The 27,345-nt window shown below is 42.5% G+C and overlaps 1 protein-coding gene across 4 annotated transcripts in view; it reads right to left on the bottom strand.

Moving 5' to 3' along the window:
* KDM4C (lysine demethylase 4C) overlaps nt 1-27,345 on the bottom strand; it is a 397,703-nt gene that overhangs the window by 336,400 nt on the left and 33,958 nt on the right. For 3 of the 4 annotated variants that reach the window (XM_075931602.2, XM_075931604.2, XM_075931605.2), the window contains exons 2-4: nt 24,865-25,029; nt 14,149-14,324; nt 9,648-9,762 (exon numbers count right to left, since the gene is read on the bottom strand). In XM_075931602.2, coding sequence (XP_075787717.2) covers nt 9,648-9,762; nt 14,149-14,324; nt 24,865-25,008 — 435 coding nt within the window. In that variant the 5' untranslated portion in view covers nt 25,009-25,029. The remainder of the gene's footprint in view (nt 1-9,647; nt 9,763-14,148; nt 14,325-24,864; nt 25,030-27,345) is intronic. The other variant, XM_075931603.2, reaches the window with a different exon arrangement.

A 27,345-nucleotide genomic window follows, 5' to 3' on the forward strand; every position in this document is an offset into this window, starting at 1 on the left:
AACTGTAATGTTGCAGGATGTTACTTCATAAAATGTAAAATACTTTCATAAAATACTTCATAAAATGTAAAATTACTTCATAAAAGCAAAATGTCTGTTCAGTATAACATGGAGTCAGATCTCATTGACAATAATGTAAGTGTGTTTAATTCTCACAATTGCAACACTGAAAGCAAAGCAAAGAGACACAATAAAAGTGTCTCACAGCTCCAATATTTCAACACTTAGGAATACCTGTTAAAACTCAGCTGGGTATATTTAATACCTAGCATTAAATTAACAGTACATAGGTTCATCCATATGTAATGTTTAGTAGGTAGCTACTTGATTATAGAAAGGCAGTTAGGCATTAGAATCCATTTTGTCATCATCTTTGGCATATGGGGAGAATATAATCAATATATATTCTGGGCATTTGGGGAAAACAGAGTTAGTCTTTTTATTTAAAATCTTTCTGGAGCCAATCTAAACCATAAAAATGTTCTAGAATTGTAATGAAAAAATATTTACTAGAAAATATTTCTAATCTGTACATCTATTTTAGCGACATATTTGCCAAACACAATGGGTGGTTTTTCAGAAAACACTTCAGACAGCCTGACCTAATGGACAAAAGTTTTGCAGTAACAGTTTTTTTAATTCGATTTAAAAGGTGAAATATACTTTTGTCCTGGTTACCTCAAAGAAGCATTTTTTTACAAGTTTCATACTTATATTGCCTAATTATCTGTGGCTCTTGTTGTAGCACATTAGACTTACCTTTTATTTCCTCTGAAAAGTTCTGTCTGATCTACACCACTAGACTTCTTCCTAATACGATGGATCACTATGAGCTAGTCTACTCTAGAATACCTACAGCAGCACAACTATAATGATGTAGCTGCACTGCTGTAACACTGCTAGTGCAGATTCTACATGCCAACAGCAGAGAGCTCTCCCATTAGCAGGGCTCGACAAATCCATGTATCTACTCGCCCGTGGCGAGCAGATTTCAGCCGGTCACCCCATTCACCAGCAGCACATGCATGTGCAGTGCGGGTCTGGTGCATAGACGGTGCGGGACTGGCAGGTAGATTTCGTCGCAGTTTGTCGAGCCCTGTCCTTTAGCATAATTACTCCATCTCCCCAAGAAGCAATAGTTGTAGCATCACAGAATCATAGAATACTAGAACTGGAGAAGACCTCCAGAGATCATCAAGTCCAGTCCCCTGCCCACACGGCAGGACCATGGCTGATCATCCCTGATCGATGTCTATTCAACCTGCTCTTAAATATCTCCAGTGATGAGATTCCACAATTTATTCCAGTGTTTAACCACCCTCACAGAAAGTTTTTCCCTAATGTCCAACCTAAACCTCCCTTGCTGCAGTTTAAGCCCATTAAGACCGGTCATCTGAAGAAGTGGGCTGTGCCCACAAAAGCTCATGATACCATCTACATGTTTTGTTAGTCTATAAAGTGCTACCAGACCATTTGTTTGTTTTTTCCATGTAACAGACTAACTTGGCTATCCTCTGAAGCTCCTTCCCATTCTGTATGTGTGAAACTGATTGTTCCTTCCTACGTGGAGTACTTTGCATTTGCCCTTATTAAACTTCATCCTATGAAACTTATGTCAACAGGAGAACTTCTCTGATCAACATAGCACTGTCCACACTGGTGCTCTGTTTGATGTAACTTCCATCATCCAAGAAGGTGGCTTTTCCACACCCCTGAATAACTTGTGGTATACCAAAGTAAGCTCTACTTTATACGCTCTGTTCATTACCGTTAACTGCTCTCCAGCATTCACATGACTCCGTTAATAACATTTGAATCAGCTGTCAATACAATGTGGTGGTGGAATGGGAAAGCTTGATTTCAAATCTAGCAAAGGTTTGAAAACTCACAGTCCTGGAAAAATTGACTCTTCTTTCTCATGGAGCAAAGAATACTGTCGCTTTCAATAGCTAAATAAAAGGTTTTGTTCAAGATTTAAAGTAGATTCAGGAGATTTTTCTGTAGCTTTCCTTGAGAATAAAATAGGAATTCCCATGTGAAATTAATGTCCATTCATTTTGTTTTTCTAAAACATAATTAACATTATTGGTAGGATACCATTCTTTGCTTCTCCTTTCTACAGATCAATCAAAAGCCTGCTCCTGCTCTTTTTTAGACTGAGGCCAGATCCCAGAGGAACTTTAAGATTGGTGCAGTCTGGATTAAGGCTTAATGCTGAATCCCACAGGGATCACCCCCTAGTACAAAACACTATGCCTGCTATGGATGATGCTGAGCAATAGGCGGCTATGTGCGCACTTGCACAGAAAAGTCCGTTTACCCCAGTTCCTCAACAATGGACTGCCCCACAGCTAAGTACTCACACCAATGCCTTTCAATGTTTACACAAGCAATGTGGCTCCAACAAAGTCATGCAAATTGGCATATGCAGACGATCTGGCCTTGGTAATTCAAGCAGCCACTTTCAGTGACATAGAATCCACCTTGAATAGAGACCTAAACACCAGGAAGGAATAGTTCCAGAAATGTAGGCTCAAGCAAAATCCTCACAAAACAACAGTCACTGCATTCCTTCTTCGTAACAGTAATGCTAAGGTCATCCTAAAAGTGACCTTCTGTGGCCACACTGCATGACATGATCCCAGGAAGGTAGCTGCCAATATGAAGCAAGCAAGTGGTCCACAAACTGGCAAGCAAAAACTGGGAGGAAAACTGGCAAGCAAAAGCTGCCTCAATGTCACAGATATCAAGTGAAGGCCCTCATGTACTCCATAGTTGAATACTATGCGCCAGTATGGACCAGAGGTAGCCATACTCAGTTTGATGATGTCCAACTGAACATTGCAATGCAGTTTGTCACTGGAATCCTCAATCAAGCCCAACACTATGATTGCCTGTGCTGACACAAACTGATCCCGTATCCTTTTACCACAATGCCACAATCCTTCAGGATTTTCAAGACCATGGAAAACTAACATCTTAACATTCATCAGGAACTTAAAAACACCCTTTACCACCACATCAGAAGAAATGGATTTTACCCACAAAAGCTTATGCCCTAATATATCTGTTTATTTCTAAGGGTATGTCTACTGACAGTTTTTATTTCAGGAGAAGGATGCAAATAGTGCTGCGCATTTGCATACTTCCACTGGGGGTTTTTTTCGGAAAACGCTCTTCCACTATTTACCAGCATCTACACACGGCCAAATTTTGAAATAAACCCCTATTTTAAAAAACCCTTATTCCTCCTACAATGAGGTTTACAGGGGTCTTTCAAGATAGGGGTTTATTTTTTAAATTTGGCCACGTGTAGACATTGGTAAATACCGGAAGAGCTTCCGGGGAAAAAAACAACGGAGGAAGTAGGCAAATGCACAGCACTATTTGCATCCTTCTCCCGAAATAAAAACTGTGTGTAGACATAACCTAAGGTGCCACAGGATTCCTCATTAAAACAGAGACTGTTAACCATGAAATCCAACACTATAAATACATTCAAAGTAGGGATACAAATGGGTAACCAGTTCACCCTTAACAGGTCAGAAGCCACACCCCCTCCATGTGGGAAAGGGAGGCCAATGAAGGAGCCCCGCACATGGGACGGGGGGAGGGGGGGAGGCAGGAGCAGAAACAGGCCGGCACATCATGCTTGGGCTGCCAGGTTACCCCACTTAATCAGTTCACCACTTAAACCCAAGGTTTAACCAATTCACTGATTAGCATAGATTTTACATCCCTAATTCAAAGGGTTCTGGTAAAATAATAAATCACAAGAACAAAGTTTGTTTCATTTATGTTGGTTGCCAGAACTCAAAACATGTGTTTATAGCTTTGTTCTATTTTGTACTTTTTATTTCATGTAACAAAGATTTTACAGCTGTGTTCCTTCTTCCAAACCCTCATTATCCTTTGAGTTAAAAGAGGGGGAAAAACAACATTTGTTCGTACATTACAGTGTCAATTCAATTGCTTTCTCCCATAACACTAGCAAGGCCCTGAATTTCAGAACTACAAATCACATTGCCAGTTTCTAATTAAATTTTAAAAGTTAAAATCAAGGGTGTACAATGCTTCTCAGATGACTTTCACTTTCTATTAATAAAGCTATTGTGTAAATCAGACAACTCCTATTCAAAACCAGACAGCTAGATGGCAACTGTTTTTATTTGTTTGTTTGTTTCATAAACAAAAGGGCAAGGACCTGTATTGCTGCAGCTTTTGCCATTCATTTTGAATATCTGAGTGCCTGCTTAGAAGACATGGAAACATCAATAATGCAGAGATGCAACACTAAATCCATAAATTAGTGTATGTACCTTCGGCTGGCTTTTTTTTTCTAAATGGAAATGCTAGGAGGTATTTGCCTTATTGTATTATGTTAATTCATTGCTCACAGCATGTTGTCTGCAATAATTTTGCTAACTTTACAAAATACAAACATTTGTTTCCATCATCACAAATGGTTTGTTATGAGAAAATAATTACATCATTCCCCTTCCTTTCATGGTTTTCCCACAATTGTAGGTAGCAATGCTACAACCATTCTTTCTGCATAAATAAAACTCTCTAAACTGGACAAACACACAAAAGCACTCTCTGGAATTTAAATCTAGTCAAACGGTTTCTCCCCTAGCATGGCTCTCAGCACATTAGTTGCTTAAGAGCACCATCTGGTGGGCAAAGAGTAATTTGGAAAATAAAAGTTCTGTCTCAAGAAGTCATTTAAATTTTTATTAATGATTCCCCATCTTTTTCCAGGTAGAACCTACTCCCAGCAATAACTTGGTGCCAGGCATCACTCCTCATTTTCCTCCAGATTGCCTTGTGCCTTGTCCTGGCATCAATGTCCCCATACATACACAATTGGCATGATTTTCCGGAAATGCTTTTAACGGAAAAGTTTTCAGTTAAAAGCATTTTCGGAAAAGAGCGTCTAGATTGGCATGGACGCTTTTCCGCAAAAAGTGCTTTTGCGGAAAAGCGTCCGTGCCAATCTAGACACGCTTTTCCGCAAAAAAAGCCCCGATAGCCATTTTCGCGATCGGGGCTTTTTTGCGGAAAACAAATCTGAGCTGTCTACACTGGCCCTTTTGTGCAAAAGCTTTGCGCAAAAGGGACTTTTGCCTGAATGAGAGCAGAATAGTATTTCCACAAGAAGCACTGATTTCTTACAGTAGAAAGTCAGTGCTTTTGCGGCAATTCAAGGGGCCAGTGTAGACAGCTGGCAAGCTTTTCCGCAAAAGCAGCTGATTTTCCGGAAAAATTGGCCAGTCTAGACACAGCCTTTGTGTGGGCCCCTACTCTCTCCCCTCTTTTTTCCTGTATCCATTCCTTTGTCCACTCCTCCCTCCTCTTGCTTTTTTTTTTTTTAATGATATCGCTTTTATTCCACATGTTGCTATTCTATGTGTTCTCCTCCCTTGTCACTGGCCCCCACTCCTAATCATCTCCTCATTTACTGTCTTCCCACTAACTGTCTCCACCAATTCTACATCAGTGTTATCATAATTCTCAACTCCTCTTTGGTCTTCTGGTCTCTCCCTTTCTATTAATTCTTTGAAGCCTAAGGAGAGCACAGCTCATTGGGATAGGAAATTTTGGGTTCATATAATAGTCACAGTTCTCAAAGTAAACTACAAAAAACAATCCCAGTTCAGTTAGAGATTTTTTTAAACCCCAAGAAAAATGAAAGCCTCTAACGTTTTAAACCGTTCCCCCCCCCCCCCCTCGGTCCCCTTTTGGTCAAATTGTAAGCATCTCTTGCTGTCCAGAGAACAGCAAACTCTTTATGTGTCTAAAGAGCTCTCTTATCAAAGCCCTCCCAGATCTAGTGCTGCTACCCTAACTTTCAAAACCAGTTTTTTTAAACAACATGCATACATATTGGGGTTTATACACACTGCTTTCTCCATGAGATGGACCACTGTGGATACAAAGATCTTACACTGATGATTAATAGCTTTCAGAGACTTAAATACAGGCAATCCCCGAGTTACGCAGATCCGACTTACGTGGGATCCGCAGTTACGAACGGGGTTTGCTGCCCGTCTCCCTGGTCTGCTGGAGACCAGCTGACCAGGGAGACGGGAAGCAAAGCCTCTGAGGACACCAGCAGCGGGACAGCCGCGGCGCGTCTGAGCTGTCCGCTGCCCGCGTGCTCCGCAGCTTTGCTCCACGTCTCCCCAGACCAGGGAGACGGGGAACAAAGCCGGGGAGCACGCGGGCTGCGGACAGCCCAGACGCAACGCGGCTGTCCCGCGGCTGGTGTGCTCCGCGGCAATGCTCCCCATCTCCCTGGTCTGCTGGAGAGGGAGACGCGGAGCAAAGCCGCGGAGGACCCGGGCGGCGGGACCGCAGTGCATCTCGGTCCCCCGCCCGTGTCTCCCTGGTCTGCTGGGGTGGGGGGCGCAGCTAGTACGCCCCCCCCCCCCAGTAGACCAGGCTTTTCTCCGGACGCCTGTGGTAGAGCAGCTGGGGCGCTGCCGGTTAGTCCCGCAGCACCGCTCTGGGCGCTACTGGACCAACCCGGCAGCACCACAGCTACTCTGCCCCAGGCGTCCTGATTCAGCCGCTGCTGAAACTGACCAGTGCTGACTACAGGAAGCCCGAGGCAGAGTTGCTCTGCCCCAGGCTTCCTGGAATCAGCCACTGATCAGTTTCAGCAGCAGCTGACTTGGGGACGCCTGGGTTCTTAAGTTGAATCTGTATGTAAGTCGGAACTGGCATCCAGATTCAGCCTGTTGAAACTGATCAGAGGCTGATTCCAGGAAGCCCGGGGCAGACCAGGGAGATGGGGAACAAAGCCTCGGAGCACGCCAGCAGTGGGACAGCCGCGGCGCACCTGGACTGTCCCGCTGCCCACGTGCTCTGCGGCTTTGCTCCACGTCTCCCAGGTCAGCAGACCAGGGAGACGGAGCAAAGCCGTGGAGGACTTGGGCGGTCCCGCCACCCCCCATCTCCCTAGTCTGCTGAGGGGGAGGGGGTGCAGCTAGTGACCCCCCCCCCCCAGCAGACCAGGCTTTTCTTGCCTACCCCTGGGGTAGAGCAGCTGGGGACTGCAGGGTTGGTCCCGCAGCGCCGCTCCGGACCAACCCGGCAGCACCCCAGCTACTCTGCCCCAGGCGTCCTGATTCAGCCGCTGCTGGTCAGTTTCAGCAGCGGCTGAATCAGGACGCCTGGGGCAGAGCAGCTGGGGTGCTGCTGGGTTGGTCCAGTAGCGCCGAGGAGCTGCGCTACTGGAGCAACCCAGCAGCACCCCAGCTGCTCTGCCCCAGGCGTCCCCAAGTCAGCCACTGCTGAAACTGACCAGCGGCTGACTTCAGGAAGCCCGAGGCAGAGTTGCTCTGCCCCAGGCTTCTTGGAATCAGCCGCTGATCAGTTTCAACAGCAGCTGACTTGGGGACGCCTGGGGTTCTTAAGTTGAATCAGTATGTAAGTCAGAACTGGCATCCAGATTCAGCCGCGGGTGAAACTGATCAGTTTCAGCAGCGGCTGACGCCAGTTCCGACTTACATACAGATTCAACTTAAGAACAAACCTACAGTCCCTATCTTGTACGTAACCCGGGGACTGCCTGTATTCCTACGATATATTTTTTGGGGGGCTTCTCTTTTTTGATGGCCTAATTGCTTAACAACTCCCTTAGGATATTATACAGTTTCTTGGATGGGTTCTCTAAGAAGCAAAATCAATGCAGATGGGTATTTCACCCAGAAGAGCCGGTGCAGAGCATTCTGCGCATGCGCAGAGCGCAGAACTGTGCGGCTGGCGAGTGGGGCTCGCCGCCACTTGGCGAGCCCTGCTTATTACCCATAGTCACTTGTGTCAACAATCAACAAAATCCTACTTCCCTTAAAAATTTTCCTTTCTCCGCTATATGTCAGAAGTAGTAACTCAAAGGGCATTTCTATGCAGCTGGAGATCTGTCCAGCTGTGTAAACAGTATTGCAACTAACCTGCTAAACAGAAGTAGTTGGCAATATTAAGCTATTTAAGACTGGAGGCAGGGGTTCCCCCAAAAGCTGAAGAATGTAACTTAAAACTGTAAACTTTGTTCACAAGAGAAGCACAGAGGTAGAATAAAGCCTGAGATGGTTAAAAAAAAGGAACCTCAAAAACTGGAGAGGTCCAGAAGGTAGAATGATATCAGGGGGTCTGTATGTAGTTCTCTCAGAAGAGAATGATCTGACTCACGCAGTTTTCTCAGACCTAGGGTAAAGTCTACACTGCAAGCTTCTTTCCGAATAAGCTATTCTGGAAGAAATCTTCCGGAAAAGCTTATTTCAAAATAGAGTGTCCACGTTACAGGGAAGCCTCAAACTTAGTCCAAGGCTGGCTCCCCTAATGTGGACGCACTATCTCAATTTCGTGCCCCAGTAGACACTGGGGAGGAATAACTTTAGAATGGCCCAGGGGAAGAGTTATTTCGACATAGCAGCAGTGGATCATCCACACACACTCTTTTTCGGAAGAGGCGTTATTCCTCATGGAATGGGGTTTACCAATGTCGGAAAAAACCCTCCGTTATTTCGATTTTCAATTGCTGTATGGACACTACTATTGTTTTTCTGTAATAACAGCCATTATTCTGGAAAAATGATGCAGTGTAGATGCACCCCTAGAGTCAATCCTAAACTTGTTAGGAACCTCACAAGTCCAAGAGACTTTGAGATAACCTTCTGATCCCATTCCTGATGAAATCGAAGTTGACCTTAACTACCCTCAATCCACTCCCTTTCCTCAGATCACATCTGAGGTAACACGGTGAGCGTATCCATGCAACTCAGAGCCAAGAAGAGAAAGACACAAGAGGGATCAGCAAGTCTAGAACAATGAAGTGTGAATTCATAAGGGTTCTAAGTCCAATACTGGGTCTAAAGCACCACACGTATCTCAGGAAGAGTCAAAATCAAGGAGCAACAAACCAGCCACAGGAAATAAATTTTCTTTAGCACTGATGTGCAGGAGGACTAGTTCAAGTGATTTCTGATACCTCCTCACAGAGAAGGAATTTCAGTTAACACTCATACTCGATGAAGGCAAAGTGCAGAATCATGCAGATGCAGAACACTTTTTAAGGGAGTGTCCATGTTACAGACACATCAGACATACACACGTGGCCAACATTTACAACCTGATCTTTTCTCCCAATCTGATGGACTATCAATTAGAGAGATTTAGATTTGAATGAACACAATCCCAATCACTGAGAGAACCGACAACACTGAGCAGAACCAACAACAAAAACCACCGAGGTGGTTGGAAATGTGTAACAGAGCTGAAAAGGCACAAACAAACAAAAATAAAGGTCTATACTTTTAAAACCAGATACCCAATTTATCCAAAAAAAATGTGCTGCTGTGGTAAGGTCTTACAGGTGCCAGAAACACTTAGGTAAAGGTTGTTGGGTCCATGATACTATAGAAACCACTTTCAGGTGTTCAACTCCGTAAGGGGCCATACTGCTTTCCAAGAGGGTCTGATCATCATCATACTAAGGTCTTGTGTAACTCAAAAGTAGGGATCTGGAGAGAGAATTTTCAAGGGATACCTGGCTCTCAGCTGCAGTAGAAGAGTGCAACACTAACTAACCTTTTGGGCCAGGGTTGAGAAGGAAAGAATAACCTGTATAAACTCAGACATACTTCATCATAAATGCTTCCGTTGATATCTGCTCCATAGATCGGTGCCACAAAGGTTAAATTCTTCCAGTATTTACGTTCCAAATCTTCATAATCTATATATCTTGGCGTGCAGTATCTGCAGAAGGAGAATGAAATTAAAGGAAAAGTTTCAGAGGACCTCAATGAACAAGTTGTTCTTTCACGTTCATGGTTTGGAAGTCTCCTAAAAGCCACATTCATGAAGTACTCTATACTTGATTTTGCAGACCAACACTTTTAGACAAATATACCAGTTTCAGACTTCTTGGTCCTTTAACATATTCAGCAGTCCCACATTCACAGGTTTCACAGTAGAAATGCTATCAAAGTAACACTGGGTGATTTCTCACACAGTATTGATGTTATTATGGGTCTTGTGCTAACCAGGATATTTTGTTCCTTCTCAACAGATGGAAGGAACTTCTCAGGTCTGGTTTGAGTTTTAGGCCTTTAAGTGTAATTGTTATCACCCTAGGCTCTTGGAAGAGCCACTACACTACTAGTTGGTGGTCCCCACGGTCTCTCTTCACTACCTTGTGCTTCATTTTAGCATACCACTATTCATTAGGTGGTAAAGAGGCTCTGCTCTTAACAGGCAATGTAGTCACCAGTTTCTTGTTCCTACCTCTCTACTGTAGAAGCATAGACACCAAGAACAGTGCACACACCTGCTGGTTTGGAAAAGAAGGCGGTCCTGAAAATGATCTTTAACAGGTCCAAAAGGCAAGTTTTCGGCCAGTTTGTAGGGACGAATGTAAGAGTTTAACCAGCTAACTGATAACAGAAAGCAGAAAGCATCAGCTTAACGGTTAAACGCTGCTCGTGTCCCAAGAGAGGAGCTGGCACCCATGACCCTGAGAAAGGATCAAAAGGATTAAAGACTGTAGCTGGGACCCCACATGTGGCAGGATGCTACCAATAGAAGAGCCTGTGATGCGGGGTTGGCCACGGCTGCTGGAAGCCTGTAGTGACGGCCACAAGGATGCTCTCGACAGCAGAGCCTGCAGCGTGGGGCCAGCTACCAGCACTGGGCCAGCCACTGGGACCCTGCCGGCAGCTGGGACCTCTCTGGTGGCCGGGAGACCACAACACAGGATCAGCAGCCAGGACCCCACCAACATCTAACAGCCCATCACACAGAACTGGCAGTTGGGGTCCCAGAGTTAGGGGGACCCCTACAGTACTCTAGCCTCCCTACCCGCCCAGGTAAAACATTTAGCCATGTAACCGTTAGACTTTTGATCAATTACATAATTACAGATTTTGTAAGGATTTTATATCCCTAGTAGTAGTCCTGGCCAGAAACAGAGAAATCCCAGTGTGCCTGTGAATCTTGTTTTCCTTTCTCATTGTCCCAGATAAAGCTTTTTGGGAGAAGTGCAACAGTTCTGCCAGGTGGCAGAAATCTTTGTAGGATCTTGTCTTTATCCCTTTCCTTGTCTCAGCTACATAGGGGCCTTTTTACATCCTTTTCTGTGACATGAGAAGACTCTTCTAACTTCCCACAAGGGGGAGCATGCTTCTCAGGGTGTCTGGCCACAGGACTCCCTTATTCAGAAAAATCTTTAAAAACGGAAATTTGCTTTCATAAAGCAACAGTTTGGGAGAGGGGAAATGAGTTCCAGATCAACACTACAAGCTCTTTCTGTTTAGACCGCTTGGAAGAAAACATGGAAGTACATGAACGTTTTATCTCTCTACAAACAGGAGTTGGACCCAGCAATCCATGAGTAACCTTTCTCTTAAAAGCAGTTTATCACTCAGACTAGAGCCCTTCAGCTTCCGAAATGAAGGGGACAGCAATTAGTCTCTCAGAAACAAACCCTGAAAAAAGAACCTATTCTCTACAGAAACATCTGACTTCTTTGAAGACAGGGAAAATCTTCTCCAAAGAAAGGTTAGGAGCTTTCACTATTTTGTTTATGATGAATGAGGAAATACCACCCTTTTCTGGACATACCAGTCATTCAGTTAAATAAATTGCCTGTGAGGGTTAATAACCATAGACAGTGGGTCCCAGAGAGTATCCAGGAATGATGAGAGAAGAACAAAATCGTGGAACCACAAAAGTGTAAATAGAAAATGGAATGTTTAGTCAGATGGGATCAGGTTATTTTCTTTCAATACTACTTAGTCAAAACAGGTAGGAATGGTGTCCCTAGCCTCTGTCAGAGCCTGTGAACGGGTGACAGGAGAGAGATTGCTTGAAGATTCCCTGTTCTATTCACTCCCTCTGGGGCATGTGGCATTGGCCACTGTTTGACCCAAAATGGCCGTTTTTATGTTCTTTAATTTAGGATTTGTTGGACTTCTCTGTGATGAGCACACTTCCTTACACTGTAATTCTCCAAACTGAATCCCCAGGAAGAAATACTCAGTGTTTTAATCTCTCTTTCAGTCGCTCTGTAACACCAAGAAACCAAGTAATTTTTCACAAAGTACATTTTCTTTGTTTTGCTAGTAAAAATCACCTTTTTAAAGACTGTGATCTGATTCCTGTGTCCTAGAAGAAAGGCGATTCTGTGTGTATGCCTAAAACTGCAAGGCCAACTATTAAGAAAAATCAGTTTTTAAAAGCTCTCTCCAGAAGAAAAGTTAACGAACTTGAGGGTACCCAACAGGAAGAAATTCCCTGGATTCTCAAAAGGGTTTTTTTCATTTGAGTGGTGGCAGGAATACCAATCCAAGGTCAGGGAATCTGTGATCTTGGGGAGTTTTAAAATACCTTACCAAAGGGTTCTATTTAAGTCTCCTGCGGACCCCCATCTTTTGCACTTGGAATGCCAGAGTGGCGAACAGCTTTATCAATGTTATTTAAGAAGAATTGTAACATGCTAGAGGACTTTGTAAGTTCTCCTAAATCGTACAGCCTTAGTAAATAGAAGGATAAAACAAACCTAACTACAAATATTTCTAAAATATTTTCTATGATGGAGCATGAAGAATTACAGTTCTGTTGGCATTCATGGGGTATTCTATATGGAAAGCCCTGTATGGATACAAAATCTGTATCTGTATTTGCATCCATGTCTGCAAAAATGAGCCACAAACATCCACACCCATATCTGAGGATGAGGATAACCACAAATAGAAAGTAGATATCCACAAATTTGCAGGGTTCTACCTATATAAATATATGGTTACCTTATTATTTCACCATTTATAAGTAAAAGGAGCAATCCGAACTATGTCAATAAAACCTTTATACCACTACATGGACCTTATATTCTATAATTGTACATGCATATGTTTTGTTTTATATCCCCACATCTGCATATTAGGATATACAATATATGATCATAGCAATCTAAACAGATTTGATTTATCACCGGGGTTTAAAGTAGGCTGGATCATAAGCGGTGCTACAAGTAAACAAAAGTTTTTGCCAGTATGGACGAGGGAAAGAAGGGGGGGGGGGGGGTGAGGGCACATGACCCTCACATGTGACTCTACTATACCCCCAGCCCAAGAAACCCATGTTATTCTCCTCCCTATCCAATGTTACCTGGGGGAAGAAAGGGAAGAGGAGCCAGGTGGAAAGGAGAAGAACTCCCAGCCCTCCACTGCTCCAGCTCCATGCTTAGATGCATCAGCTCTGTTGAAGGGCAGGTGGCATACAAGAATGCCAGAGAGCCGGAGAAGAGATGTGAGAGTCAGTTGCTGCCTCTTGTTTTATTCCAGTATGCCCACAGCTAATGGTAGCGCCATGCCAGAGCGTACCACCTTACATGCAGTACTCGGTCATAGATATAGAAAGTTAAACTTGCAAAAAAAGTGAGCCCAGACACTTTTAGTGCTGCCTTGGAGGAAAAACCTTCTGGTCGGCTACTTCACCCATTTGCCTGCTTCCTGGGGAAAAGCAGCCAATCCGGGGTGCTGCTCACCAAGAGTTTTTTCCCCTTCCCCTCAAGGGTCAACAGCATTCGCACAGCAGGGGCGGGGAGAGAGCAGAAAGATCCCATTTATACAGGACACTTCCATTCCCTGTTCTTCCTTCCCTTTCTGCACCCTCTCAAACTGAAAAGCAGGGAGGGACTTTAATGCAACTTCCCCTCCCTCAGGCCTCTTGGGGAATCGGGAAGAATTCCAGGTACTGCATAAAGAACAGAAGTGAAGCGGGGGGGGGGGGGGGGAGACAAGAAACATATGGAGGCAAAACTGACTTGGGGGCATGAAGGAGGCAGACATGATGGAGGAAAGAACAGATGTAAGGAGTGGGAAAAAATGACTTGGGAGTTGGGAGTAGGGGAATGAATGGATGTGGGGGTGAGAACAGTGGGGGTGAGAATGGCCTCCATTTTTGGGGACCATTCTAACCACTGAATAGTGCCCCCTACAAAGTCCTAGAAGAGGGACAAGGATGGCCTTCAGTAAGTAAGCTTAAATGTTTAAAAAAAAAAAAATCACATAGTCCCTAAAAATGTAAAAATCACAGTGAGGAAAGAAGTGACACTTTTCCAAACAGAACCCTGAATATACATACTTGTCACTGTTGGCCAGTTGCCTGAACTCTTTCACAGTCATTGGCTTTTTCTGAATGTTGTATTGCGTGAAAAGTCCTGATTGACCAGTAACCATCTGCTGAATTGGAGCTGGAATCACTAAATCATCAATGTCGTCGTAATGTTTTCTTGGCTTCCACTCCTTGGGTGGGATCACCTGAAAAGTCAGAGCAGCAATACACAAATCAGCATAGCTCCTGCTGATGTCAAAAATGTTTTAAAATGAATAAAGCAGCAAATCATTTCATTAAATCTAAAATAGATAACTTAGCAGATCTGATTGAAAGATTTAGAGTTAATAAAGTTTTTTTTTTTAAATCTTGTTTTCCCGTGAACACTGTGTACCATATTATTGAAACATCTTTAATATTTTTAAAAATAGAAAAAAGTATAAAGTTATTTGCTGAATGCCTTGTTTCATCTTCCCATCTGTGTTATTCGGTAAAACTTACAAAGCCTCTATGCCCAGCTTTTGTTGCAATTTAAACTATTTTGATTAGGGGCATGATTTTTTTTAAACCAAATTAGTCAAATTGTTACAAGCCCTCATGTGGATGCAGTTACATTGGGAATACAGTCTGAGTACAAAATCTGTGTATACACGAACACCAAGTGACTGTAAAGGGTTTTTTTGGGGGGAGAGGGGTTCGTTTCAGGTTCCTTTGATTCATCCTATTGATTCCAACTTCTTCTATGACACACAAACATGCACCATGCTATTCACAGCCTTCCATAATTTTACAGAAACCTGAGTTCACCCAAATGGTCTCACATACATGGCTTATTTTAAAGTACTAGGTAGTTTTTAAAAATGTGTTTTATAGATTATTACAGCCTAAAATGGAAATTTTTCTAAAATCCAAATATTTTATATTTAACTTTGAGTTTGTCAACAAGCCATTTTTATAAATATTACGGTAGCCATTGTTTATGTAAAAAACCTTTCAAAAATAAATAATTTTAAAACACTGAGCGCATTCCTTTTTCTTCCTGTCCCCCGCTCCTTCTTGCCCATTAGCTTGTCTCTTTATATGCTACAAACGTTGGAAGTTTTTGTAACCAGCAAACAGCAAGCAGGGCACTGATAGCTATTTCTTTCTTAATATGTGCTTTAACATCAGCAATGTTGCTAAATTAATTATAGTTAATCTTTATTCCCTTGGCAGTTTCTATAAAATGCAAACATTTTAGTGCTATCTAAAAACAGTGGCTATCACTGTTTCTCTATAAAACTCCTTAGTGAGGGTATGGAATTTTAGAATACATTTGAGATCTGGAGATCATTCATTGTCTCCACATAACAACAAAGTCAAATTTTAAATCTAACCCATCCTACTGAGTGTTTCTGAGACTGGGAAGTTTCTATTGTTAATAGTATAAAACCACTCAAAACCTCCTAGAACATGTAGGAAATACAAATTCAAACAACCAAAGAAAATGGTTTTAGCAGATAACCATTTCCTGTTAAAGGCATGCTTAATATTTCTAGTTAAAAATACAATCCTATACTTCCTATGTGCTTGAACAACTTTTTTTTCTTTTCTTTCCTTTTGTCTGAATTAGCTTTGATGTGACCTTCAGCCATATAGGTATTGCAATATTAGGCCCAATTTTTCCTTCTCCTAAAGAAATAAGAATGTTCAACTGTCTAGTCCTGTAGTTTCCATTAATGTTTTCACACAAATCTTAACAAGTTATATGCACACAAAAAATACAACACACTGCTTTGGAAGCAGCGACTCCATGCATTACAAATGCATGCATAAAAATCAAATGTGTGCATAGAGATTTCCATTTTCATGACCATTAGGCATGAACTTGCAGGTTTGGCTCCACAAAGTGAGTATTAAAAACAAAACTTTGCATTCTTTTGTTTTATTCAAGGACAACAGTGTTTTATTTTTAGCAATACACAGCCTAAAATATTTTAGTGACCTAGTGCCCATCCTCCGCCAGCAAAACAGAGTATGCTTCTTATTTAATTATATTGCAGTCATGCTTAGCGAATCCACCTGAGATTGGACCCTCACTGTGGTATGTGCTCCCACTGTCATCAGAACAGTCCCTGCTCCGGAGACTTTCCAATCTAAATAGACTCTCAGACAAAAACTAAGGACAGAGAACAGGGATAGAAAATAAGTGACTTATCTAAGACAGTGTTTCCCAAATGGTGTTCCACGGAACCTCAGGGTTCCGCAAAGTGAAAATAAAGGTTCTGTGATAAAATTCCATTACAATAACATTTTATGATTTTTTAAAAAATTAATATTATGTGATTTTTGTTTTTAAATATGTGCAATTCAACTAAATGTTGATCTCATGACCTTGTTTAGCATTTGTTTATTATCATCCTTACTTATTTGTGATCTACTTTTTCAGCTCCATATATTAGACTATTAGAGGCTCTGCAAAATTCTTTCGAGTTTAAAAGCGTTCCGTGGCCAAATAAAATTGGGAAACACAGGTCTAAGATAAGCAGATCTATGGCAGAACTGAGGACAGAACCTAACAATCTCCTGACTTAATCAAAGGCCCTTTCTACTAGATCATGCAGCCTCTCCATAAATGTTTAGCAAAACTATCATCTTCTAAATTACAGGCTTCAAATTCATTTCATAGAGAAAGCCAAATGTTACTTTTGTGATCTATAGATTTAGGCTGCTCAGTGTTCAAATATAAACAAGGAGGGACAGTCAGGCTTTATTCTTCCTCCCACATACACTCTGCGTTCCCATCAATCACTTCCTGAAAGCAGAGTTCTCATTCCTATACATAATGATAGTATGGATCTCCCTTTTTGAACAGCTAATAAGTGACTTTAAGAAGTGCATATTCCCTTCACTCTCCCACTGATTTTAATAATCAGTTTGCAAAAGTATCAAAGATAGAATATGGCCTTTATTTAGTAATTAAACTTTTAGTTACCACCATGTACCATTTCTCTCCTAACCTATATTCAGCATCACTCACTGGAAAAACATGCTCAGTTAGGATCACCACACCATTGAACCTTTGGATCTCTTCTTTTCCAAGTTCCTCTCCTCCCCTTCCGCTACCATAAATTCTTTATTCGCTCAGCATTTTCTTCCCTGAAACAACCGCTCCCCTCCACTTCCTCATCACATCTGATAGAATGATCAGCAATAATATAGTGCTGACATTTGAAATTAAACATGCCTCTGCAGGAGGAATGTTTGATCAGACCATCAAGGGATCCAGAAATAGAACACCCGCATAAGTGGGTCAAGGTAAAGAATCAAAAGTCCATGACAGAGGAGAAAGAAACTTGGGGAGAGAATGTCTTTGAAAAAATTCTGTGGGTGGTCAAAAGACAGAAGCTTGTTATTCTACAGAATTTGTTAGGGACCACAAAAATTGAACTCAGGAGTATACTTGATTCTAACGGGTATGCTTGTACTAGAGAAGGAGTGGGCAAGATATGACCCATGGGTCTTTAAATTATGTTAGTTATTTTAAAATTTTAAATTTAATTTAAAAGCCTTTTAATCTAATTATTAAAAGACTTTTAATCTGGCCTGCAGCCTGCACCTGAGGTACGGGGCAGTTCCATGCTGCTCAAAGTGGCTGGCTGCTCTCTGTGGCTCTCTGCTCCATGCACAGGAGAGGAGGAGGTGGTTTCACACACTGCTCCTGCCCCCCAGCATAATCTCTGAGCTCTTATTGGATGGAAACTGGCCAATGGGAGCTTAGAGATTGTGCTGGGAATAGGGGCAGCACATGAAGCCTGCCCCCCGCCCCAGCGCAGAAAGCCACATGGAGCAGCCAGCAGCTTGGAATGGTCTGGGGCTGCTGGCAGGCAGAGAAGCCTGCCTGAGGGTTCCGCCTGGTTGCTGGCTGGGAAGCACTTAGGTAAGCACCTCCCAGCCAGAGTTGCCTCTGGCACCCCACCTTCTTCCACAGCCCAACTCGCTCCCAGATCCTGCACTCCCTCCAATTCCTTTCCCCATCTCCCCAAGACCCATTCTCTCTTGCACCCATTCTCCCCTGACCCTGCACTCCAATCCCCTACCCCAGGTCACAGCCCCCTCCTTCACACAAACTCCCTTTCAGACCCCACATCCAGTCCCCCATCCCCTAACTCAACCTCTATCCCAGACTCTGGATCCCCTTCATACAAGAGTGCAGCCCTTGACCACTTATCAAAATCTTGTAGTGGCCCCCATCAAATTGTATGTGTGTATGTATACACACACACACACACACACACACACACACACACACACACACGAATATATTATGTGCATAATCACTTAAAAGACAACATAAAATGGCAGGAAAAGCAAGCTTGCTGGTACTCTTTTCTTTAACCCACTCTGTTAATTTCAACAATGAGTAGTCCTGTGGGCATCTTATAGACCAGTGGTCCCCAACCTTTTGGGGCAGCGCATGCACCAGGGGCCCGGAGCGCAAGAATGGCTCAGGCCAGCCCTGGTCATTAGGCAAGCACATATAAATGCCACGGCGGGCACCATAGCGCCCGCAGGCACCGCAGCGCCCGCAGGGGGACCACTGTTATAGACTAACAAAATTATACATATACACATACACAGTGCTTTTTTTGTGATGGTACGGCCCAGAACAGCATATCTTCACCTATTTTCCCAGCCCACAGAAAAGGAATGGGATTTCTCCCGCGCATATCAGTACCTGTTTCCCTGGGGTGGCTCAGCTCCTGAAAGAAGCATGCTCGGGATGCGCAGCATTGTTTTTTTCCAGCTCCCAGCATGGCATTTTGGCTCTTAAAGAAGCTACAACCTCATTTCAGGCCCCAGCACAGTTTTTTTTTTTTTTTTGCTGCTCATCAAGTTTGCCCCAGAGTACCAACACCTTTTTTCTTACCCGCCACCCCCCCCAAAAGCACTGCATATACATATATATAAAATAGTATCATGAGCTTTCATGGGCAAAACCCACTTCTTCAGATGAGCTTCTGAAGAAGTGTGTTTTGCCCACAAAAGCTCATTATACTATTATATATTTGTTAGTCTATAAGATGCCCACAGGACTACTCCTTATTTTCAAAGTACTAACACAGTTACCCTTCTGAGACACTTCAGTAATGTCAGTCCTGCAATTCAGGGTCCCTCTAGTTTTCAGTAGAGGTATTATAATGTTGAGAAGCACAGAACTCTCTCTGTCTCTCAAAACACAGCTGGATACGCAGGAAAGCATATTTTAGTATGTCATATATAGGATGGGTCACCAGGATTTCCTACTATGGTTCCAGAGTGTGATTCAAGGTCTGGATGGAGGTAAATGAGGGCAGGAAAGAATGTGGGCAAAAAAAAAAACTAACACAGAATTGTTGCCTGAGGCCATAGGTCTTACCACAAAATGTGCCTCAGTGATCTAAGCTCACAGTCTCTCCATTACCATGGTATAGTGTGTTCTCAAATGCAGAAAACCTCCATTCAGGTGGCCACTACCATACCAAATTATAGGATTGCAGTATCATTACTCCCTTCCTTGAAGCAGTTGCAGAAATGGAAATGAGAAACCAACCAAGTCGACTGCCATTGGGAATATCAGTGTACAATTTAAAATAGTTAATATTGAATTTGTGGGTCTTGAAAGAAAAAAAATTAATCTTTTCAGAAACACTCTTTTCTTACAGCTGACATAAGAAACGTTTGTACTCAGCATGCTCTCAATTACTGCTAACTTTCTAAAAGATCCTGGAATTGAAAGTCACATAAATTACTGATAGTCTCTCTGATGCCCAGCCCAGAAACAAAGCACTCTGCTCTCAGGTGTCTTTAATCTGTTAATTTTCTTTGTTACATTAGCTCACCAATTCCAGATCTCATTAGCTTTCTCCTGTTACACACCCCCAGCTGCACTACAACCTCAGCGGCTGCAGTCTCCCTGCATGTGACAGCCTCCCTCCTGAGAGCCACTACACTGTATTACTCTACTGACTGTTACTAAATACACAACCCTGCTATCAGACATCACATTAATCTAAATGTAACACAGAGTAAAACATATCACGGAGAAAAATATTTACCCAGCGAAGCAAGGATTATGTTTAGAGCACAATCAAAAGGGGAAACGTCCTTATCTCCTGACAGGCTTTAGCAAGTGACTTATGCGTTCATTTAATGTCTTTAAGCATATTAGCTAAAGATTTATCTCAGAAACTGGTATTGTAAACAACAGTTCCGTTTTAATCACAGTTGAAAGGCAAAAAGTTTGACCTTCCATTTTTAAAATATTTTTTCATTATTTAGAAATTTTTGAGCAGAAAAACCACCCCAATCAATCCACCCAAGAACTGAACAAGGAATGCAATCACCCAATATCTTCTTGCTCAGAGGTGAGCAAATTCCGGCCCATGGGCCAGATCCAGTCCACAGGATTAGTCCCTGACAGGCCCCTACCTCTATGTTTATCTGTACCTCCACAGGTATCGGAGCACTCCACAGCACTCATGGCCAACGCAAGCAGTGGGAAGTGTCTCAGACCAGGACACTGCTTCCCACCACTCATATTGGCTGTGAATCGCCATTCACGGCCAACCAGAGCTGCGATGCTCCAGTACCTCCAGAGGCACAGATAAACATAGCGGCGGCAGCCAGCCAAGGACTAACCCTGCAGCCTGCCTTTTTTTTTTTTTTATTGCCCATACCTGTTCTTGCTCTAGGCTGATGGGGACTCAAAGCCCTGTTTCGTGCTCTAGGGGTATGTCTACACTGCCTACTGGCTAATGTAGGCATTTGAACTTGCAAATGAAGCCCGGGATTTAAATATCCCAGGCTTAAGGTGCATGTTCCCGGGCGGGCACCATTTTTAAATCCCCTTAGTTTGAACTGACTGCCCACGGCGACACACAGCAGTCAAAAGTTAATCCAAACTAAATCCTTAGTTCAGATTAACTGTTACTCCTCCTGAAATGAGGTGTAACAGTTAATCTGAACTAAGGACTTATTTCGGATTAACTTCTGACTGCCGTGTGTTGCCGTGGGCAGTCAGTTCAAACTAAGGGGATTTAAAAATGATGCCCGCCTGGGAACATGCAAATGAAGCCCAGGATATTTAAATCCCGGGCTTCATATGCAAGTTCGAATGCCTGCATTAGCCACCCTAGTTCGAACTAGGGGGCTAGTGTAGACATGCAAAGTCTGTTTCCTAGGGTCTTTGCTGCAACAGAGGTAATGAAAGGCCTCAGAAAATTGTGCATCCAGTCCATGGACATTGGAAGAAAAATCATCACAATGTGGACCCTTTGATGGTGGGAAAACATTAAGTGGCCTTAGGGCTCCAAGAGAAGTCTATAATGCCCCTGGACATTGAGGGTATGTCTACACTACAGTGTTATTTCAAAATATCTTATTTCGAAATAGCTATTTTGAAATAGCTTATTTCGAAATATCACGTCTACATACAAAATGCATTTCGAAATAACGTTTTGCTATTTCAAAATAGCGCATCCACACTGAGTGGACTCTGAATCGCATTTAAAGCTGGCCAGATCTAGTTCTGGCAGGGCATCAGGTCAGGACTTATTGTGTGGGTCTGCTGCCTGAGGCTCTCTGAGGGCTGTGTTTAAACGGACCCCCCTCCCCTCTGCTTGCTTGTCTACCTCAATGAGGGACAGCAAAGCATTTTGTCTCTGCATGCTCTGGTTGCCCTCATTCGGTACATCACAACACTCTGCAACATAGAGCCAGAGCCGCCCCTGGACACTCTGGTGCTTCTCATGGACACGTTGCTGCAAGCCTGGCTGCACTTTCTGCAGGCTGCCATCCGGGAGGTCCATAGGGGGGCTGTCAGTATCCAGGAGGCCCTGTGGGAGAGCTTCCACCCTGAAGAGCACTAAGAGCCTCCTTGGTTCGCATGTGGCCTTTAGTGGCCAGGCTGGCAGCTATCCTGCCACAGATGGCTGTGTTCCTCTGTCTAGTCCGGAGACCATGGACGTTGGGGGCATCCCCCCCAAACCTGAATAAGGTCCATGATCTCCACCCTGGATCAGGAAGGCGCCCATCTTCTCCGGGCCCTGGCAGGCTCCTGGGAGCTGGCATTCTGCTCCTGAGGCGCAGCGGAGGACTGGCTGCCAGTGGCTTGCTGGCTCATATTTTGGGGCCACTGGGTCAGGAGCAGTGACTGCCGGCTCTGGGCTCCGGGGAGGGGGGGGGAAGGGAGTGAGTTGAGTGTTCTTGGTTGAGGCTGGAGAAGCCACCAGGGCTCCCTGGGAAGGCTGGAGGCCCCCTATTTCGAAATAAGTGTCTACACAGCAATTATTTCGAAATAGCTATTTCGAATTTGGCATTATTCCTCGTAGAATGAGGTTTACCAAATTCAAAATAAGCGCTCCGCTATTTCCAATTTATTTCGAAATAGCGGTTTGGCTGTGGAGATGCTAGAAAAGTTATTTGAAAATAACTTTGCTGCGTAGACATACCCTGTGTGCTCTGGCCTTGGTCCAGCAAAGCAATGAAACACATGCTTAATGTTATACATAAAAGCAATCCCATTGCAGTGATTAGTACATGCAGCTAACCATCACAGAGGAGGTTCCCATTTGTTTCAAAACAAAATAAGCACAGAAAGGAGTGGGGAAAACAGAAAATCAATGTGGACTTTTATGTAGGGTTACCAGGTGTCTGGTTTTGAACCGGACAGTCCAGTATTTGAGCTTTCTTTTCGGGAAACAAATTGAGAAAATATAAATGTCCAGTATTTTCTAAATAAGATGTAATGTAGATGATGATATAATGTCGATTGTGTCCAATATTTTTGTTGAAACCATCGGGCAACCCTACTTTTGTGTCACATACTTATCAATATCTGTTACAAATTAGTTGCCTAATCTAGTTATTGGGATTTTCATTTTAAAAAAATAAAAGTTTAACACACTCGTGCTTGCAAAGTTTCTGAATGCTTCCCAAGTGCAGCCCCATGGCTCAAAACACAAAAAGCAAATAAGACCCAAAGTTGATTGTTTTCTCTTTATAAAAATCTCATTGTAAACCAATCTGAGGATTTTTTTAATATTCTAGGTTGGCGACATATGGTTGGTGACTGCACTGTAGATCAAAATAAGATACACAGTTTGTGTAGCTCAAATTGCATATCTTATTATGATCTTATTTCAAAATAGCTTATTTCATAATTTGGCACTATCTACATAGCACCAAATTTTGAAATAGGCACATTTCGGAATAGCGGGTTTACTCCTCGTGGAATGAGGTTTACAGGGATGTCAGAATAGTAAGCCTGCTCTATTCTGAAATAACGGACTTGCTGAGAAGATGCAGGATTGCTATTTTGGATTCTGGTTCCCTGAAACAGTGTTGCAGTGTAGCTGTAACCTCAGTGATTAAGGCAGTTATTCCTGGTGATTACGTCAAATGACTGAGCTAAGGTTCCCAGATCTGTATTAGGGATGTTAAATGTTGATTAACTGGCTACTGGAATAGTCGATGCAGTTTGCATCGACTATTCAATTAGTTGATCAGGGCACCTCTGCCTTTGAAGTGTAGCAGCAGCCATAGGGTTGTTGCTGCACCTAAAAAAGGCGAAAGCACTGTGGGGAGCACAGGGTCAGTGGGGGACTCAAGCAGCTCACCCCCCCCCCCCCCGCTGGACCCGTGCTCCCACAGTGTTTCAAAGCAGCAGTGCTGCATGGAGCGCAGGGTCAGTGGGGGAGCCTTCTGCTAACTCTGGGCTCCAGGCAGCACTGCCGCATTTGAAACGCCACATGCAGCCCAAGCTAGCTGGGAACTCTCAGCTGGCCCCAGGCTGATGGGGCATTTCAAAGCAGCAGTGCCTCATGGAGCGTGGGGTCCAACCTTGGGTTCCACGCAGCACCGCTGCTTTGAAACACCTCCTTCTCTTCCCCGCACCCTTGCTGCCTCTTTCTGACAGAGGCAGTAAGTGGGGGGAAGTGACTAGTTGTCTAATCGTTCACATCCCTAATCTGCATGCTCATGCTTGCGTGTTTCCTCCCCATGTGCCTCAGGCCACAGACTACATAAGAATAACAGGATTCATGTAAATAGCATGGATAAAGCATATAAATCATGTAAATAAATAAGTTAGTCCAAACTGAAGTTGTGACATGGGTGTCTCTTGATTAATGGAAACTGACTGGTCCTGAATCAACAAGTGCTCAGCTAAGAGAAAATGCTATGATAGCTTTTACATGGTTACCATGTCTTACTTTTGCTAACCAATAGGTAGGAAGATTATAATTCCAATTTGAAATCCTATGATGGCTCACATTTTGTAAACATTTAAGGATGTGCTCCTTTTCACTCAAAAGTAGATACATTAGCTTCAGTGAAATTATTCAGGTCAGTAAAGTTACACATGCCTGTAAATGTTTGTAAGGTGGACTCCTACCTCTGAATACTGGATCCCTCATTTATTTTACAAATTCTCTGTTTTGGAATACTCTGCTATGCACTAATTTCGCTTTAAATAGAGATTTTTCTTTTTCCCACTCCATATGATGATAATAGCAAAAAATAAATGTGTGGGTATATGGAAGAGAACATATATTTTCTTTTGTCTTTTTTATATACACAACATGAGATGTTACATTTAACGGATATTGAAGAGTGATATATCAACAGATACCACAGGAGCACCATTTGAAAAATTATTAAACTTGTAACTCATCAATTTTGGAAAAGGCAGATGTTTAGTTGTTTTTTAATGTAAAAGATGTTTACCTTTGCAAGTCCAGCACGATGAGCACCTTTTGATTCCATATATGCTAGGTATTTGTTGAACTCCCTGAATTCATCCATTGAAGGCCTAAAAGTCATAATTTTGCAGCTTGGATTTGGAGGAGTGTCCAAGATTTCAGCTGCCATTGTGGCTCAATATCAGTCCTGCTAAAAATTAAATGAGTGATTAGTAAGTATAACGTATATTGAAATGAAAAATTCTTCTGTTAAAAGTTTCAAAAAAAATATCAATATATCTACTTCTACCTGAAGCAAATGCTTTTGAAATACTACCTTCCAGAACGAGACACAATATAAAAGTTAAACATTTTCCTTCCTATTCCTTTAGGACTAGGTTGTTTAGCCATTATCTGCCACAGAAAATCCAATCATGAGCAACAGTTGTGTAATGTAGCCCCTCATTATTTGTTTTTATAATAATATACTTTCTAAACTAATCTTTAATGTTGTAGTAGTATCTGCTTGGGCTGGATCATCTCCAGTACATTGTATTTTTTTCAGTCTTAGGTATTTACACAGTATGCTCCCCCCACCATTCACCATAGAACCAAAGCACCTCATAATACCCCTGTTAAGCAGCAAATTCCATTATTTCCATTTTACACATGAGAAATTGAGACAGAGAGAGATTAAGTGACATGTCCTAAATCACACCAGAAATATGTTGAATAGTAATAGAGATGTAGTTGTGTTAAGTCTGGTCTAGCTGAAACAAAAGACAGGACCATGCAGCACTTTAAAGACTAACAAGTCCTCTCCCCACCATGTTTCATCACCAATAAGAGTAATTATTTTACTGCATTTAATTAAGAACAATAAAATATATATACTTGCCTATCCTACAGAGATATAGTGATCACTCCTTTCATGAGTACTATGTGGTTTTCACATCTTTATGCTTCTGCTACAGAAACAAACACCAATCTTCCAATTGGCTAGTACTAGTACAGACCCCATCACCCATACAGAGCACTTGTGAGATCAAAGACATACTTTCTGTGTTTGCAGCCAGTGCATGTTGCATACCTTGTAGCAGAATTTAATATATTAATTCAACCTTTTATTGACTTTTTAGATAATTTGTTTTATATAGCAGAAAAGGAATCAAAATGTTATAAGCAAGTCAGCTCATTGTAGGTCCTTCCTTTTTTTTTCTCCCCTAACTGTGTTTTTGCATAGGACAATAGTGTTATAATTCAAGATTATTACCTTTTTGCTCAGTAAAAATACTATATTATAGCATCACCGTAAATACCAGCCATGTAATCCTAATAGGGATGTGAATGGCTAGTCAACTATCCAATTAGCCTTCCAACTATCCAATAAGCATTTGCTTGTCAACTAGTCGCTTCCCTCCCTCCCCCGCTGGCCACATGCTTTCCTGCAGCACTTTCGCCTTTGAAGTGCAGCACCAGCACTGTGGTTGCTGCTACATTTCAAAGGTGGAGGCGCTCTTATAGACTAATTGAATAGTTGATGCAAACTGCATTGAATATTTGATTAACCAATTAATCAACATTTAACATCCCGAATCCTAATTCTAGCTCAAAATATAATAAAATTGATCACAACTATGAAAGAGACAGTTAAACCAGTTTACATATTAAAATATCTTGGTCCAATTTGTTAGTATTTTTAAATATGCTATATTAAATGTGTGGCTTCCGTCAGCAGTACATATCTATTGTAATATACTGGAATCTCTCATGAATAAACAGAAACACAATATTGAAATTCAGTGTAAGTAAGGCATGTTGGCCTTCCCATGCCTTATGGGCACAGACAAAAAGGCAGGCCACTGACCCTGCAGTTGCCCTGTTGCAGCATAAAGACAATTGTGCAGTACTTCTAAAAGGAGGGCTCTCAGGGTACATCCAGACGATGGAGCTATTTCAGGATACCTCGTGTCTTTTATAGCTACCTTGTGTCTTTTAAACACGCTCGTTAATTCGAAATGTTTTTTGAAATAATGGGTGCACTATTCCAGCATCCCTGTACCCCTCGTTCCATGAGGGTTAAGGGATGTCTCAAAATAGCATGTTGTTTTGAAATGCAAATCAAAATAAGACACAATTTGCACAGCGCAAATTGCATATATTTTATTTAGAGTGCTGTGTACATGCACCCTCATTGGCTATGTCTACACTAAGATGTTTGCTAGAAGAGGCAATGCAAATGAAGCGCGGATTAGCATTTTCTCACACTACATTTGCATAATCTCTTCCGATCTATTTTTGCACAAAAACAAGCAGTGTGGCCATTTCTTTTTTGCACAAAACCCCCCTTTTGCGCAAGATTGTTATACCTCAAAAAAGGAGGTATAATGATCTTGCACAAAAGGGGGGTTTTGCACAAAAAGAAAACAGCCACACTGCTTGTTTTTGTGCAAAAACAGATCGGAAGAGATTATGCAAATGAAGTGTGAGAAAATGCTAATCCGCACTGTGACGGGGAGCGGTCACA

This window comes from Pelodiscus sinensis, chromosome 6 (assembly GCF_052426305.1).
Source record: "Pelodiscus sinensis isolate ZL-2025 chromosome 6, ASM5242630v1, whole genome shotgun sequence".
Classification (NCBI taxonomy): domain Eukaryota; kingdom Metazoa; phylum Chordata; order Testudines; family Trionychidae; genus Pelodiscus; species Pelodiscus sinensis.